Here is a 14,591-nt window from a genome sequence, read left to right on the forward strand (position 1 = left end):
CTCAAAAGTAATTAACAGCAATTAACGTATTTTCATTTGTATATATTATTGTGGTTCATTTTCTGTGTCAGCTGGTTTTGCACCTCCTGCAACTTTTCCACGGTCTGCTGGTTTTCCTTCCTGTGCTCCTCAAACTCCTGCTGGGACTTCTGGGCCTGGTTGGGGGAAACATTGTTTAAAAAAAAAAATCTCATCAATGTAAGAGGGGTCTTTACTGTACTGACAAGACAAAGCAACATGCATTCTGTGACTACTGATAGGTCTTGTTTTTGAAATATCATGATGATGTGTGTTCAGTTTTAAAAATGGCTTTGTGCAGACAGCTGGTCCAGCAACCCGGCAGCAGAGGCTGAAAAGTGAAACACTTAAACTGGGCAGCCACAGACTGAACATGTCCAACTATGTGTACTCCATGTAAACCAAAAACAAAATCATGGTGCTCTATATTTGTATGTTAGGTTAATAAAGACCTAAAATGTCTTCCTGCTCACCTCCTCCAGTTTTTTCTGCAATTCAGCTTTCAGTGTGTTTAGCTCCTCTCTGGCCTTATTGCGCTCCTCCTGGGTTTTAGTCAGCTCCTGCTGCACCTCCTGGCTTGGACCTGCCTCACTTCCTGCTTTAGCAGCCGTTTCCTCAACCAGCTGGAACACACAGAAAACACACAGCCATCATCAGTCCACCCATAATAAACTTGTTCTGTCTACTGCAGACTTTAACGTGAACCGATTCCACAACCGCAGTCCCACCTTGTCATGCTGGACTTTGAGCTCCTCATACTGGGTCTTGTAGCGTCGTCCAATCTTCTTGACCTGGGTGATGGTCTTGTTCTTCTCTAGAATGTCTGTGCTTTTTGTTTCCAGGTCTTTCTTCAGAGTGTCTCTCTCCGACGTCAGACGGGCCACGGAGTCTCTGAAGGCTTGCAGCTGAGACTGAGCGGAGTTACTGCTGGCACTGGATCTGATGCACACATAACAATAATTTCAGTATTTCTAGGGATGCATTGATCAATCTGCCACTGAGCATGATAGCTGCTAGAAGTTCTGATCTGGTCATTTTAGCAACAAGACACAGGACACGTGTAACAGTAATGAGACCTGAATAGAAGCTATCTATTATTCCATCATTAACAGCAGCAGATATTTTGCTGATTTAAATCCAGCTCTGTGTCATGGCAGTGTGGACAGTGTGTTTAGATAAACAGTGTTTAGCTTCCATCCGTGTCGCCAGTGCACGTAGCTCTCAGAGGAGCAGAGCAGGGGAGGTCTGTTGAGATCCGAGCTCCGTTCGCTGACGCCACAGAGGGAAGCCAAACACTGCTCATCTAAACGCACTGCTCACATAAAGATGACACAGAGCTGGTTTAAAATTGGCATCTATTTAACTAATACAAAATCGATGGTGTGTGTGTGTGTGTGTGTGTGTGTGTGTGTGTGTGTGTGTGTGTGTGTGTGTGTGTGTGTGTGTGTGTGTTACCTTGCCAGTTCAGTCTTCAGCTTGGCTGTCTCTTCAGCTAGCTGTGTGATGCGTTTCTGCTGAGCTTCTTTCTCAGTGGCGAGTTTCTGTCTCTCCTCAACATCGCCATCTTTCTGTTGGCTAAGCAGTTGCTGCAGATAGATGGTAAGGTTTAAGTTATACTAATAAGTTAACTGTAGAAATTTGAAGTTAAAACGGACAAAATGGAACACTAAGCTGTATTAAAAACAACTCATTGACAAAACCCTAGAATGTATCAGTAAATAATGATGAAAACACATGGAAACTATATAAGAATGTGCAATAAAACAAGAAAATATAACAATCTGCAGTAGGAATGGGAGACAAAATGCTATAAATGCAGGTATACACACTCTTCACCCTTCTTGTTCATGCACGCACGCACGAGGCGAGGCGGCACGCACGCACGCACGCACGCACGCTACCTGTGTTTTGGCCTTCCAGCGTTTGAGGTCTTCTTCCAGTATCCTCTTATCGGCTTGCAGGGAGCCATTTCTCTCTGACAGCTGAGACAAAGAGTGATGTAGTGGGCTGATGTCTGACTGGAGCTTTGTAACCTGATAGAGAGAGGGATTTTAAGCATGGGTATAAAAGACAATAGCTCTCAGATGCAAGGCAAGGTTACTGAGAAACTTCAGTTTCTAATGACACTATTTTATGTTTTTGTCCAACCTGTCTTTTGTATTTACAACACAGCTCCAGAGAGAAGTTTTACTATAAAAACAAACATCAATGCTAGAATTACATTCAAAGTAGGGTTTTATTAGAGCGGTAAAGTGCACTGTGTTTTGAGATTCAAACATGCCCTCACAAAATATCATTGAGCGTAGTAAAACCTAAAACTAGCCACAGCGAACAATGAAAGGAGACACAGGAGTCAGGACAAAACATGACATGCAATGACTTGTATCTTACTTTAGCCTGAGCTTGTTGCAACTCTTGCTCCAGTTTATCTCTGTCCATTTTCAGCATCCTGTTGGTTTCTTGGAGAGCACCGATATTTTCCATCTTCTTCAGCTGTTCCTCCTGCTGGGCCAGAGTCTTCGCTGTAGCCTGGGCCAGGGAGGGCAAACAGACACACGGATTATAAGAAACTGTATTCTTTTGTGCCACTATTGCTTATTTTAGCATGAATAACTTGTAAGCGTAACACTGTAAATCCACAATTTGACTTTAGATTTTTTCGATTCCAACTTTATTTTCCTCAACAGTGACAGCAATGCCACAATAAGAGCCACTAAGGGTACACCAGTCTTACATGACTCCATCACTTCATGTTGTACCTGCATTTTCTCCCGCTCAGAGTTCAGAGCTTCCTCTAGCTCCTTCAGTTGTCTGTCTTGGTGCTCCACTCGCTGTTTGTAGCGAAGAGCTTCTCTATCAGACGCGTCACACCGAGCCACAGCAATCTCCTTTTCACTCCGCACAAACCTACAACGCACACACATACCAATCTTAATCCCAATGAGTTCACATTGAGACATTAAGTTGATAAAAGGAAACTGTAATGGTTTCTACAAAATTCAGTGTTCCCCATGTTAACAACCTCAAGCCCCTCTTAAAAGTACTAAGCCACCCTTGGTGTTGCTGTATTACCGGAGTATTTCTAGTATCTGTTCAGTGGTTTTGCCCTCTTCACTGAATGACAGGTCGAGCTGCTGTGGCTGGTTTTGCAGCAGACGACCCTTGGTGGCCATTTCGTCCATCTGTTGATGCAGGAGAGCATTCTGCTTCCCCAGCTCCTCACAGCGGCGACTCTTAATAGACAGATCCTCCTGAAGAAGAGTAAAACTGTTATAACCAATCAGTCACTCATTTTCATGACCAATCAGAAACACAACATTCTCCAACAGAAGTATTTTCTTAGGAGGCGTTAAGACACTTTGGAATCTTGGAAAGGCAACAGGCAAAACATTTACATTAATAGAAATACAGTACAGGCCAAAAGTTTGGACACACCTTCTCATTCAATGGGTTTCCTTTATTTTCATGACTATTTACATTGTAGATTCTCACTGAAGGCATCAAAATTATGAATGAACACATATGGAATTATGTACTTACCAAAAAAATGTGAAATAACTGAAAACGTGTCTTAGATTCTTATATTTTAGATTCTTCAAAGTAGCCACCCTTTGCTTTTTTTGATAGCGCTGCAAACCCTTGGTGTTCTCTCAATGAGCTTCATGAGGTAGTCACCTGAAATGGTTTTACCTTCACAGGTGTGCTTTTTCAGGGTTAATTAGTGGAAGTTTTTCCCTTATTAATAAAAAAAGCAAAGGGTGGCTATTTGAAGATTCTAAAATATAAGACATGTTTTCAGTTATTTCACACTTTTTTGTAGTACATAAGTACATAATTCCATATGTGTTCATTCATAGTTTGATGCCTTCAGCGAGAATCTACAATGTAAATAGTCATGAAAATAAAAAGGAAACGCATTGAATGAGAAAGTGTGTCCAAACTTTTGGCCTGTACTGTAAGTTTAAGGATGACATTTTCTGGATATACTTGATAAACACTTATTCAAAGCTGTGAAAAAATGACCACAGAATGCCTAGTTTCTTCCCTCTTCTCCCTCTTGGGTTAGCCGCCCTACCTTCAGCTGTCTCTCCACGGTGTTCAAAGCTGCAGTCTTCTCCTGCAGGAGGGACGAGATTTTGCTCAGTTGCTCCTCCAACTCCCTCTTCTGTGCTGCATCTTGCTGGGTTTTTTTCTTCAGCTCCTGCAGGGCCTCTACATCAGCAGCATGAAGCATGAGCTCCCGCTCATACTTAGCCTGTGCTTCTCCAGCTAGCTTAGTCTGAGAGGAAGACAGATGGGAAACCGTTGAGCCTACACAAGTAAATACAACTTTAAAATGAATGTTCTGACTGTAGGTGAATTCAAGATACATGTATTAACTGGTGGGGACTGGGAACATTAACCAGCATATGAGTGAGTGTGTGTGTGTGTGTGTGTGTTTGTGTGTGTGTGTGTGTGTGTGTGTGTTTGTTTGTTTTAACGGACCTGCAGCAGGCTTTCCTGTATGGCCTTCTGCTCCAGTGTAACAGCAGAGGTAGCTCTCTCCAGTGCCTCCTGTTGCTCTGCCTGGCTGGTCTTCAGACTGCGCTGCACCTCATACATCTGGACAAGACAGCAGGGTCAAATAACTATAGACATACACAGGATCTGAGAAAAACCTGCTCTGGTTTATTGGCATTTCTTCAAACCAATCACAATCGTCTTGGGCGGCGCTAAGCGCTAGACAGAGTCACAGTGCCGCTGCAAAATAGCCTCGGGAAGGAACTTGTTTTGGTGGTACATGTGTACGTTCAAAGGTTGTTTTAGTCGTGCAACAGAAAACTGAGACTGGACAGATAGTCTAGCTAGCTGTCTGGATTTACCCTGCAGAGAACTGAGGAGCAGTTAACCATAGTCCTCATGAACGCACTGCAGTTTAAAAACCCCAAAGAAAGCGGAAGGTGACAGACATCTGGCAGAAATAAGGGACATCTGGCAGAATTTCCAGCAGCACCTGAACAATTAAAAAGTTTCTTCACAACGAGCTGAAACTCTCTAAAAAGCTCTGTAAAGTCTAGAGGAGCTGCAGACTCATTGATAATTCTCTGTAGGTTAATCATTACGAGCGACCCCTCTCACATTAAGTTAATTTGATACATTGTTATTATCACTTGTATTAACGGTGTGCCACAGGCTTACTTGTTTTTCCACTGCATCCACAGCCTTTCTCCTCTCTTCTCTCTCCTGCTGCTTCATTTTCTCCAACTCTAAAATCCTCTTCTCCAGCTGCTTCTGCACCTCCTGGGACTCCTTCAGCCGGAGCTCAAGAGGGGAGCGAGACTAAAGAATGGACGAGAGTCAGTTTACATGTGTGTGGACAGATGGGTATGGAGTAGTAAAGAGAGTAAAATGTATGAGAAGACATTGAAGATGGGGGACAAGAGCAGATAACGTTGTTGAATTACTCAGGAATACAAATAAAAGAGCTATACCTCCTTTTCTTTCTTCAGACTGTCTTCCAGAGTCAGTACCACAGCCCTGTACTGCTCTACAGTAGCATTGGCATTCTTGAGCTGCTCTGCTAGTTCGTTGTTTTGTTCCTCAGCAGTACGCAGAAGACCTTTCAACTCTGCAAGCTCCTGCTCCGATTGGCTGAGCTGCTGGGAGGCTGCAGGCCCTGGAGAGCGTACTGAGGGAACACAGAGACACAAAAAAGAGCTGTTAACACTCAGTGACAGTAATAGTATTAGACCCTTATCAGACTCTTCAATCATCAACAATGGTCTTGTCCCTTCATTACAGAGTGCTGCTGTTTACCTCTAAGTGGTGCCCTGAGGCCTCCAGCTCTGGTAGCAGGGTTGGCTGTGTTGCTGGGGGTGGTAACAGCCTCAGAGGAAGCAGAAGCCAGCTGGGCTTTCAGTGCTGCCACCTGCTGTTCAGAGCTGCGCAACAACTCCCTGGTCTTCTGCTGCAAGGTGTTCTGTGTCTCCAGCTGTTTTTTAGCTTCTAATAACTGAGCCTGTGGAGGAGGTGACAGAGAAGTAATAAGACAAGATTACATGCTGTGTCCAACAACGCTTATTTAAGAGTATACATTGCCGTATAATTCAGACATGAAGTTTTTTTTATTCACATTTGAAATAGTTTTAGTCACAAAATAAAAATAATAAATTATTTATACTTCTAATTAGTCGATGTCCCCACAGTGTTGCATGATGTGAGGCGAGAAGAATCATGTTGGAACTTGGATTCGTTGAATTTGTTTTCCAGTCCAGAAAAGTGTACACATGCACAATGGTGCAATTGAGCTCTAAATATTGAGTTAGTTTGCTTTTCTTTGGGCCCCCAGGAAGCTTCTCAGTGGTCAGATAAAAGATGTTTAAACTACGATTTGTCAGTCAATAGTATGTTCAGCTGATATTCCAACATTGCTAAACCTAGACCAAGCTTCTATTTCTATTGTGTGGTTTGAAGAAAAGCTTTGCTAAAGCAACATGTTGCTCTTGTTAAGTCCAGCTTGTTATAGGCTGCATTATTGTGCACTTGACACTGAAACAGGAACCGGTTCCTATTTAAATCTGCACACATTTGATGCCAAGTTTCCAGTTTCTTTCACCAATGACTGCGGATTTATTCTCTTCTTAGTCAACTGTTGCTCAGAGGGATCTTTGTCTCTTTCTGACCTTTTCTATTCAAGTCTGCTTGAACTATTGTACAATTTTGGTTCTCCATGTACAAAGGAAACCCTTCATACAAAATAACATCTATTTGTAAAGATGACTTTCTACAACGTAAAAGCATCAAAGACACTTTTAAATGTATATTAAACCGGGTGACTCTTTTTCTCCTCATTCTGCTTCATGATGAATCATGCACAAGTTAAAAAGGAGCTGATTGGATAACATTTCACTGAAATTGTACCACATACAATTTCATGTGACAAAAAAAAATTGATTGATTGATTGATAATTCTACATACGTCCATGGTGCGTCCAAGGGCATGTCTCTGTGCTACTTCCTGGTCCAGCCTGGTCTTCATTGAAGACAGTTCTGCCTCCAGATGCTCTATCTTGTTGTTCAGCTGCTGGCGAGTCTCCGTCTCTGTACGCTCCATTGTCAACTAGGCCATTATGAGAGAGGATGCAAAAATAGGAGAAATCATGAGAAAAAAAATTAATTTAAGGTTCACCCAAATATTTGGTAACTTGTAGAAGCAGGTAAATCAAAGTAGATGCAATAAGATGATGCAGGAAATCTATTTCACCTTTAATTGTGGTAAAACAAGTCATGATACTATTTATTTGGGTAGCAAATATCTAGTTTTGATGAAAAATAGCCGCTTAATGACACTTTCTGCCAGAAAACAGGAAGATTTTATTGTATTACTACAATGTTATTGCATCACAGCAGGACTGCTTCCTATGAAGGAAGGCTTAATGCATGAAATGAGAAAAAGAAGTGAGATGTTTTCAATTGTTCAACTGAGAATAAAAACAGTGTTGCATGATATGGTACCTGTATAGTCTTGAGATTGGTGAGCAGCAGGTTCTGGTTACGTTGCTCAGCCAGCATGGCTTCCTTTTCTCGATTGAGTCGACTCTCTGCTTGTCTCAACATGTCTCTCTCTTTAGTCAAGTTCTCCACTCGCACCTACAGATACAGAGAGGAAAATAAACCAATTAGGTATTAATGGAAAAGTAGACGGAAAAGAGAGCAGAGCAGAATTTTTTTAACGGTAATGAATGGATATGAATTATATTTTGCAGGCTGGTTGTTCACAGGGCAAGGGAGATCTAATCAGTTTGGGTGGTGGGTTTTCACTAAAAGGAGGTATGTACATGCCAAACAGATTCTCAAAACATATTACAGGCTCCATTAGTGCAAAAATGTAAACAACACGGGGCAGTGATGATTGGCCATGCTCTTATGGGGATCTGCTCTTATGTCCTATTTTTGGTTCAGTCAAGAACGTGTTTGCATCTCCTGGTGTTTAACAAGTTGGTAATTATGTAGAAGATGAAATGTTTAACTTCTAGTGAGAATTCTACAAGTGTTGCCACACTTTGTTTCTCTCACTGTGACTCTAGAGTCGCTACTCGCTCCGAAGCTAATCGCAGTCACTCTCTCACTTCTCCCTCGCTCTATCACCCACTCACCACACTGCGGCTGTGCTCGATTGAAGAAATTCTTAGTCGACTAACACTCATTCAATTCTATCAACTAATCGATTAGTTGATTTAATCGACAGATCTGTAAATCTGAGTTTCTCCGCAAAGAGTCATGCAAAAGCACCACTTTAATTCTTGTGTTTACCAGAGATGTGCTCGTACATTTCTTGGAAATAAGTCATTCAGCATGAAAAAAAGCCTAAAACATGACTAATCGATTAAAGAAATCTAAGTTGACTATGACCAAAACGACCGACTAATCGACTAAGAGGGAGCAGCCCTACCCCATACACACACACACACACACACACACACACACACACACACACACACACACACACACACACACACACACACACACACACACAACTAAACATCAGGCCACTTACGTAGGCTACGGCGAAAGCTCTGCGTGGAGCCTCCGCAGAACCATAAAACAAGCTTTACAGTGATGACGCAATCAAGTCACGCCAACCGCAGAGTCAAGCTTATTACCACTTCACTGTATTAACACACAACTGTTTTTATTTCTTAACTTTGCAGAGCAAAGCCTTAATGCATGTGTAATGGCCTATATACTATTACTGTTGGTATTTGCACATTTACTAGGAATAATCAATGCGTAATCCTGTCTCACAGTGCAGTTTAAATCTATCCAGCGTCACCTCTATCCTTAAGATAATTAAGCTTCTTTTCTACTTCACCTCTTCCAGGGCCAGTTTTTCGTTAGCCTGTCGGAGGTCCTGGCTCATTGTGTGAATGATGTGCTCATGTCGTTGGGCCGTTGCTGCCATTTTTTGGTTCCTGTCCTGCAGGGCAGAGATCTCTCTGCGGTAGGCTGATACGGTGTCCTGGAGCATCTCGTACCTGACATACACAGAAACACACAAAACAAACACACACTGCATAAAATAAATCTCCAACAACTGAAATATGAGCCAGGTGCAGCAGCTGTGCTGAGCCTCGCAAACCTCTTGCTGCTGAACTCTAGCTGAGAGGTCAGCTTGGCGTGGCTGGAGCGAAGATCCGTCAGCTGCTTCTGTAGCCTGTCGTTTGTCTCATTTGACATCTTGTCGTTCTCTGCCTTCTCCTTCTTATATAGAGTGAAGGCATCATTCAGCTGGGGACGCACAGACACAAACACATGAAGTCAGAACAGCTACTGAATTTCTAAAGGTCTTTTTTTCCATCCTACTTCAGAAGATGGAGTAAGATGCAGATTTAAGTGCGAGTGTGTGCAGATGTTTGTACGTACCTGTTTTAAAGCAGCTTTAGCCTGGGCAGTCTGTGCCGACTCAGCAGCAGCAGCTCTCTGAGGAGTAGAGCGAGTAGCTGGGACTGAAGGCCTAACATGTGCCGGGTGGGATGAAGAATCCGAACCTGCAGACACACATGACACCTTCTATAAAACACCACTGCACAGATGGTTGAAGAGAAAATCCCCATAAAGGGACAATGTGTGTTATTTTCAATATTTTCACCTTGAGTAGGCAGGCTGAAGCCGGTGCTCTGTGTCAGCAAGACCTTGTACATGTCTCTCTGTCTGGCGTTGGAGTCAGCCAGCTGTTTCTGCTGGTTCCCCTGCTCTTTCAGCTGCTCTACCTCCTTCTCAAGCTTTTCCACACTAGCCTCCAACTCTGACACACTGAAGGGAACCAGAGAGACAGATCTCATTTTTAAAATACGTTTCAAATAGCTTCACTGCGTCATCCATTAATAACAAGCATTATCTCATTTTTCATTTTTGACAGTAACCATACCAGGGTTTCCCGCAGCACTTTGCAGCTTAGGCGGGCCGCCTTAGCAACACACGCCTGCCCCCTTAACTATCGGCACGTCGGTAATACCGAGGACGGATTCACTTTAAATCAAACGGTGCCAAATTTCGGTACCCGAGAGCGCATAAGCGCGAGCTTTTCTGATGTCTCTGCATCTTGATAGAGAGTGGAGCTCCGACGGCCGACACACGCGCAGAGCTGTGGTGCCAACGGAGCGAAACAACGTCAACTTTGTTAAAGTCACAGTGAGTCACGGCAATGCCGGTAAAGTGGCTATATCGCGTATATAACGGCGAGGTGAAAACTATCACGGTATGGGTTAACGTTAGACTTCCTCTGTTACAGGCAGGCACCACTGTGTTCACTATGCCCTATTCAGTGACTGACAGGCTGAGGTTGTCAGTCCCCCCCCCACCCATAACGCACTTAACACTTACTTCATGTACCTACACTCTTCTGGCACTTGAGTTAGGTGGAATTTGGACAGACAGTACATCTACTGGGGCTTGGATTTTACATCATTTGTATGTTGTTTTGGGCAAAAGCATCTGCCACTAGTGGAGTCAGTTATTGTATGAGCAGAGATACCTGCAAAAAAAAACCATTAATAGATTAGCACTTATTACCGTGCTGATGTCACTTGGCTCTGCTGTCTGTCTTTTTCCTCCTCCAGCTGCCTCAGCCTGCTCAGCAGACTTTGGTTCTGTCTCTGCAGCTCCTCCACACTGCGGAAGGACAGCTGGCGTGGACTGATGACCTCAGAGGTGCTGGAAATGTTGGCGGAGCTACCGTCTTCCTTGGTCACCTGCTTCCCTCTGGCTTCCTCCAGATCCACCAGAAGAGAACACACCTGGACAAGAGAGAAAAAAATAATGAATGCATCAGCACCAATCAGCAGAAATCTCCTTTTATTTTGTCTTTTTATCATTGTTATCACCTGAATAAAATATTTTTCTCAATCCCGTGTGTGTGTGTGTGTGTGTGTGTGTGTGTGTGTGTGTGTGTGTGTGTATACCTGTGCAGATGTATCCTCTAGCTGTCTCTCTATCCTCATTTTGTCTCTCTCCATGGTATCACAGCGCTGCTTGACCTCTTCTTTCTCTTTCTGTAAACTGTAGATCTCCTAATGACAAAAAGTAAACAAAATACACATTAAACTTAACAGAAGATGTTATCTGGAGTAAAAAAAGGTGAACAAATCTGCACTTAATAATACACTTGAATGTAAACTTGGACAAACGGAAGACACATGAAATGATTCCCAGACCGTTCGAGCCTGTTCCAGCTTGTTGCACAGAGAGGCCATGGATCTCTGCATGCTCTCGTACTCCTCTCGCTGACGCTTGAGGACAGGAGCCTTGGACTCTATCTCCTGTACAATCTCATCCAGAACTCTGCTCACTCTCCTGGTCTCCTGCTTCTCAAGCTGAAGGTGTGTCTGACATTCTGCATACGCATTATAAAGCTACACAAGGACATAGGAGGAAGAATTAATACTGCTAAAAATTACATAGATGTTATTATATTAAAGTCTTATGTTTAAGTAGATGCGAGTGCTGCCAGATGATTTAAAGTCACAGCTGGGTAATATGACTTGTTGATGTTTTACATATGTGAAGTGTGTTGTCTAACAGTGAAAACCCGTGGAACATAGTTCATTGCAAGTAATATCAATGCGATTACTTTATAGGTTATTATGCATAGCATAAGTTCAACCATTTCATCCAGCCCTGGTATGTCCCATTAAACTCACATCAAAGAACTTCATGCCGGGCTTGACAATGGCAGCGATGGCAGCTGCTGATGGACACATGGTGTCCAACTGCTCCTCACTCAGAGAGGGCACACCTGGATCAGAACAGATAAGACAAGATAAGATAGACTTTATTAATCCCACACTGGGGAAATTTCTGTGCTACAGCCGCTCAAAAGAAAAATGTACACACATCAGAATAACACAAATACACATTAATTAGACATAGGAGAAAAAATATACATAAACTATAGGAAATGGAAAAAAATTGAATATAATTAGTTATAATAATTATAGTAATAAAACAACCGTATTTACACAACAAACACACAAACCCCACACGCTTAAATAAAAGGTGTTCAGGTGTGTGCAGGCATACTTGTACACACACACTTAATGCTCTGCAAATGGCTCTTTGCACACGACAAACAGATTCATCTCGATATGAAAGTTAGATATAACAAAACGAAATGTGCTCTTACAGCAGTGTTTGCCAGCAGCCTTCATTGTGGCGTTTTCCAGCTCTTTCTCCATTTTCTTGACCTTCTCTCCAAGCTCTGCCTCAAGCCGCTTCTTCAGTTCTTCTCCCTCCGACACCTTCTTTTCTAGAGCCTTATTGGCTGCAAAGACAGACAGTGACATCAATCACACAGGTCAGGGCAACATTAATACTTATTAGATGGAAATAAACGCTTTACACACACACAAAAACAAGGCCCTAAGTGGCATTTTCCTGATTCAGAGTCTGGTGTTTTCTTACCTACACGGTTTAATATTACAATTATCAGTAAGCCAAACCACTAACAATGGTGAGGATGGGACACATTTTGTCACGCTAATAGTTCCATAGATGATTAGTGTGAACAAATGTAATGGCAAAAATTACATTTAAGCATAATTCCTTGTATTTTTATGTTTTATTTCTACTTTAATTCTCTCACATTATTGAAAGACAGTTTATCTCAGTTTCTGCTTAAATTGCTGAGGTGTCCAGTCTGGAACATTATGTGAGCTGTTTGTCTGAACAGATAAAGGGACAAGGTCACCCTAAAACTCTCATGTTTTCCCATGCCAGTTAAGATGTAACTGGGGGGTGAAAGTCATACAGGGAGGAGGAGGCGAAATGGCTCCAAGATGTCTCTTGTATTCCTCCGATTGTCTTCATGTGTATCAGATTGCCTGTCAAAATTGTAGCGTCATACTAAGCCAAGTGCGTGTGTGCTGTCACTCTGAAGGTGTATATAAGCCTGGTGTTCTGTTCACTCATTTGAGAAACTGACTCCACACTGGTCTGCGGCCTTTTGTGAAATCATGTTGCTCCTATATTTGCAAATATATCTTTTTTAATAAAATACAAAAACCCAACTTGGTGTTTAGTCTCAGTCTGTCTTATTTGTTTCAATTTACTAAACTCTGAAACTTCCCCCCTGCTGCAAAGGAAACTTCCACGACACAAATGCCATTTAGAAATTCTGTGTCAAGCTGACAAGAGTACCCAGGACAGAACAGTGATTCAATTTATCACATGGATTTACCCGAGCATACAATTTGCACGTGGGCAAGACTTTTCTGGAAGACAACTCAAAAACTGTTGCAATACCTTCCCCAGTTTCTTTAACCATTTTGCTGAGCTCTTCCAATGCTCTGCTCAGTTCTTGATTCTTTGTATCCATGTCTGTCGCTGCCCCCTACAGGGAGAACAAAGACATCACATACTGACTATCCACAGGGAATAGCACGACAGGACAATGTAGAGCTAATGCCTTTTTATTTAGAGAATATATTTATCCCAGGCGCCTTGCAGTGATTCTTACCTTGTAGAGGGTTGACAACTTGATATGAGCGTTGAGCTCATTGCGGTATTTCTCCTCCATGGAACTCTGCTCATCTTTAGACTGGAGAGACATACAGACCATATAAACAATGAATAACACTGCATATGTATACACCCCTGCATGTCTTTTAATGTTAGCTTAGCTAGCTAACAATTTTAACCAAATCCTTTTTCCATGACAAATATTTTTATTCCTGTGCGTATTAAGTGAAATATTCTACTTCTTGTTTCACTGAGTAAAAAAAAACTAAAAGCAAAAAATGCTAAGTAAATATCTATTGCACTGTTGTGCTGCATTAAAAACATCTTCAGCAAATTAGTGTCTCTGAGGCTTGGAGTAAGGTTATTTCAAAGTCTATGACTACTGTAAGATCATACTTCAGTTTTTGCTAGGACAGACTACAGTCCCTGCTCTGACGACCTGGGGGTCTTTACTGTGGTGTGAGGACCTTAACCAACCTATACAGATGCAGACACGCAGAATGCAAACGGAATGAGGAGCAAATAACATAAATCTTAAAACTTCTTAGCTGAGGACCACACTGTTGTGTTTAGATTACCTGTTTCAGTTTGTTGTTGAGGTCTTCGGCTCTTTTACTCTGACTTTCACTGGTTTGCTTCAGAGAGGTGAGTTGTCTTTCCAGCCTGGTCACCTGTTGAAGAGAAAAGTTATTTCAAAAGACATTAGCACTGTGGATAGGACGCCATTGCCTCATGATGTCCTTAATTTAAATGAGACATTTAGGTGAAACCTGACAACACAGGGCAGAAAGACCAGTAGCAAACGTTGAAATAGGTACAGTAGGTCAAGGCTTCCTGTCACCTGCTAGAATGGCTGTAACAAATAACAGTTCTGTTTAGGGCAGTTAAGGTTTTAGTGGGTAGGTTAAAAGGTAGAGGTGTTGAAATTAATCAAATAATCGAGGCATCGAATCGTGGACATGGACGATGCTGCATCGATAATCGGCAGGCTCATAATCAATTATTTCGGTTTACAATTTCATGTAGGCCTAACAACATTTTCTGTTTACATATATTTTGCACATTCAGGAAGTGCCATG

The 14,591-nt window shown here is 42.3% G+C and overlaps 1 protein-coding gene across 3 annotated transcripts in view; it reads right to left on the bottom strand.

Annotated features, from left to right (window-relative positions):
• LOC120569001 (nucleoprotein TPR-like) overlaps window positions 1–14,591 on the bottom strand; it is a 31,229-nt gene that overhangs the window by 12,489 nt on the left and 4,149 nt on the right. For all 3 annotated transcript variants that reach the window (XM_039816783.1, XM_039816785.1, XM_039816784.1), the window contains exons 7-33: window positions 14,091–14,183; window positions 13,511–13,591; window positions 13,297–13,384; window positions 12,179–12,316; window positions 11,697–11,791; window positions 11,211–11,408; window positions 10,959–11,066; window positions 10,570–10,793; window positions 9,647–9,810; window positions 9,421–9,545; window positions 9,137–9,285; window positions 8,870–9,032; window positions 7,513–7,647; window positions 6,977–7,117; window positions 5,815–6,016; window positions 5,490–5,686; window positions 5,197–5,337; window positions 4,504–4,620; window positions 4,094–4,297; window positions 3,091–3,269; window positions 2,778–2,925; window positions 2,410–2,547; window positions 1,920–2,051; window positions 1,474–1,604; window positions 747–957; window positions 492–641; window positions 84–155 (exon numbers count right to left, since the gene is read on the bottom strand). In XM_039816783.1, the coding sequence (XP_039672717.1) occupies window positions 84–155; window positions 492–641; window positions 747–957; window positions 1,474–1,604; window positions 1,920–2,051; window positions 2,410–2,547; window positions 2,778–2,925; window positions 3,091–3,269; window positions 4,094–4,297; window positions 4,504–4,620; window positions 5,197–5,337; window positions 5,490–5,686; window positions 5,815–6,016; window positions 6,977–7,117; window positions 7,513–7,647; window positions 8,870–9,032; window positions 9,137–9,285; window positions 9,421–9,545; window positions 9,647–9,810; window positions 10,570–10,793; window positions 10,959–11,066; window positions 11,211–11,408; window positions 11,697–11,791; window positions 12,179–12,316; window positions 13,297–13,384; window positions 13,511–13,591; window positions 14,091–14,183 (3,924 nt within the window). The remainder of the gene's footprint in view (window positions 1–83; window positions 156–491; window positions 642–746; window positions 958–1,473; window positions 1,605–1,919; window positions 2,052–2,409; window positions 2,548–2,777; window positions 2,926–3,090; window positions 3,270–4,093; window positions 4,298–4,503; window positions 4,621–5,196; window positions 5,338–5,489; window positions 5,687–5,814; window positions 6,017–6,976; window positions 7,118–7,512; window positions 7,648–8,869; window positions 9,033–9,136; window positions 9,286–9,420; window positions 9,546–9,646; window positions 9,811–10,569; window positions 10,794–10,958; window positions 11,067–11,210; window positions 11,409–11,696; window positions 11,792–12,178; window positions 12,317–13,296; window positions 13,385–13,510; window positions 13,592–14,090; window positions 14,184–14,591) is intronic.

This window comes from Perca fluviatilis, chromosome 11 (assembly GCF_010015445.1).
Source record: "Perca fluviatilis chromosome 11, GENO_Pfluv_1.0, whole genome shotgun sequence".
Taxonomy (NCBI): domain Eukaryota; kingdom Metazoa; phylum Chordata; class Actinopteri; order Perciformes; family Percidae; genus Perca; species Perca fluviatilis.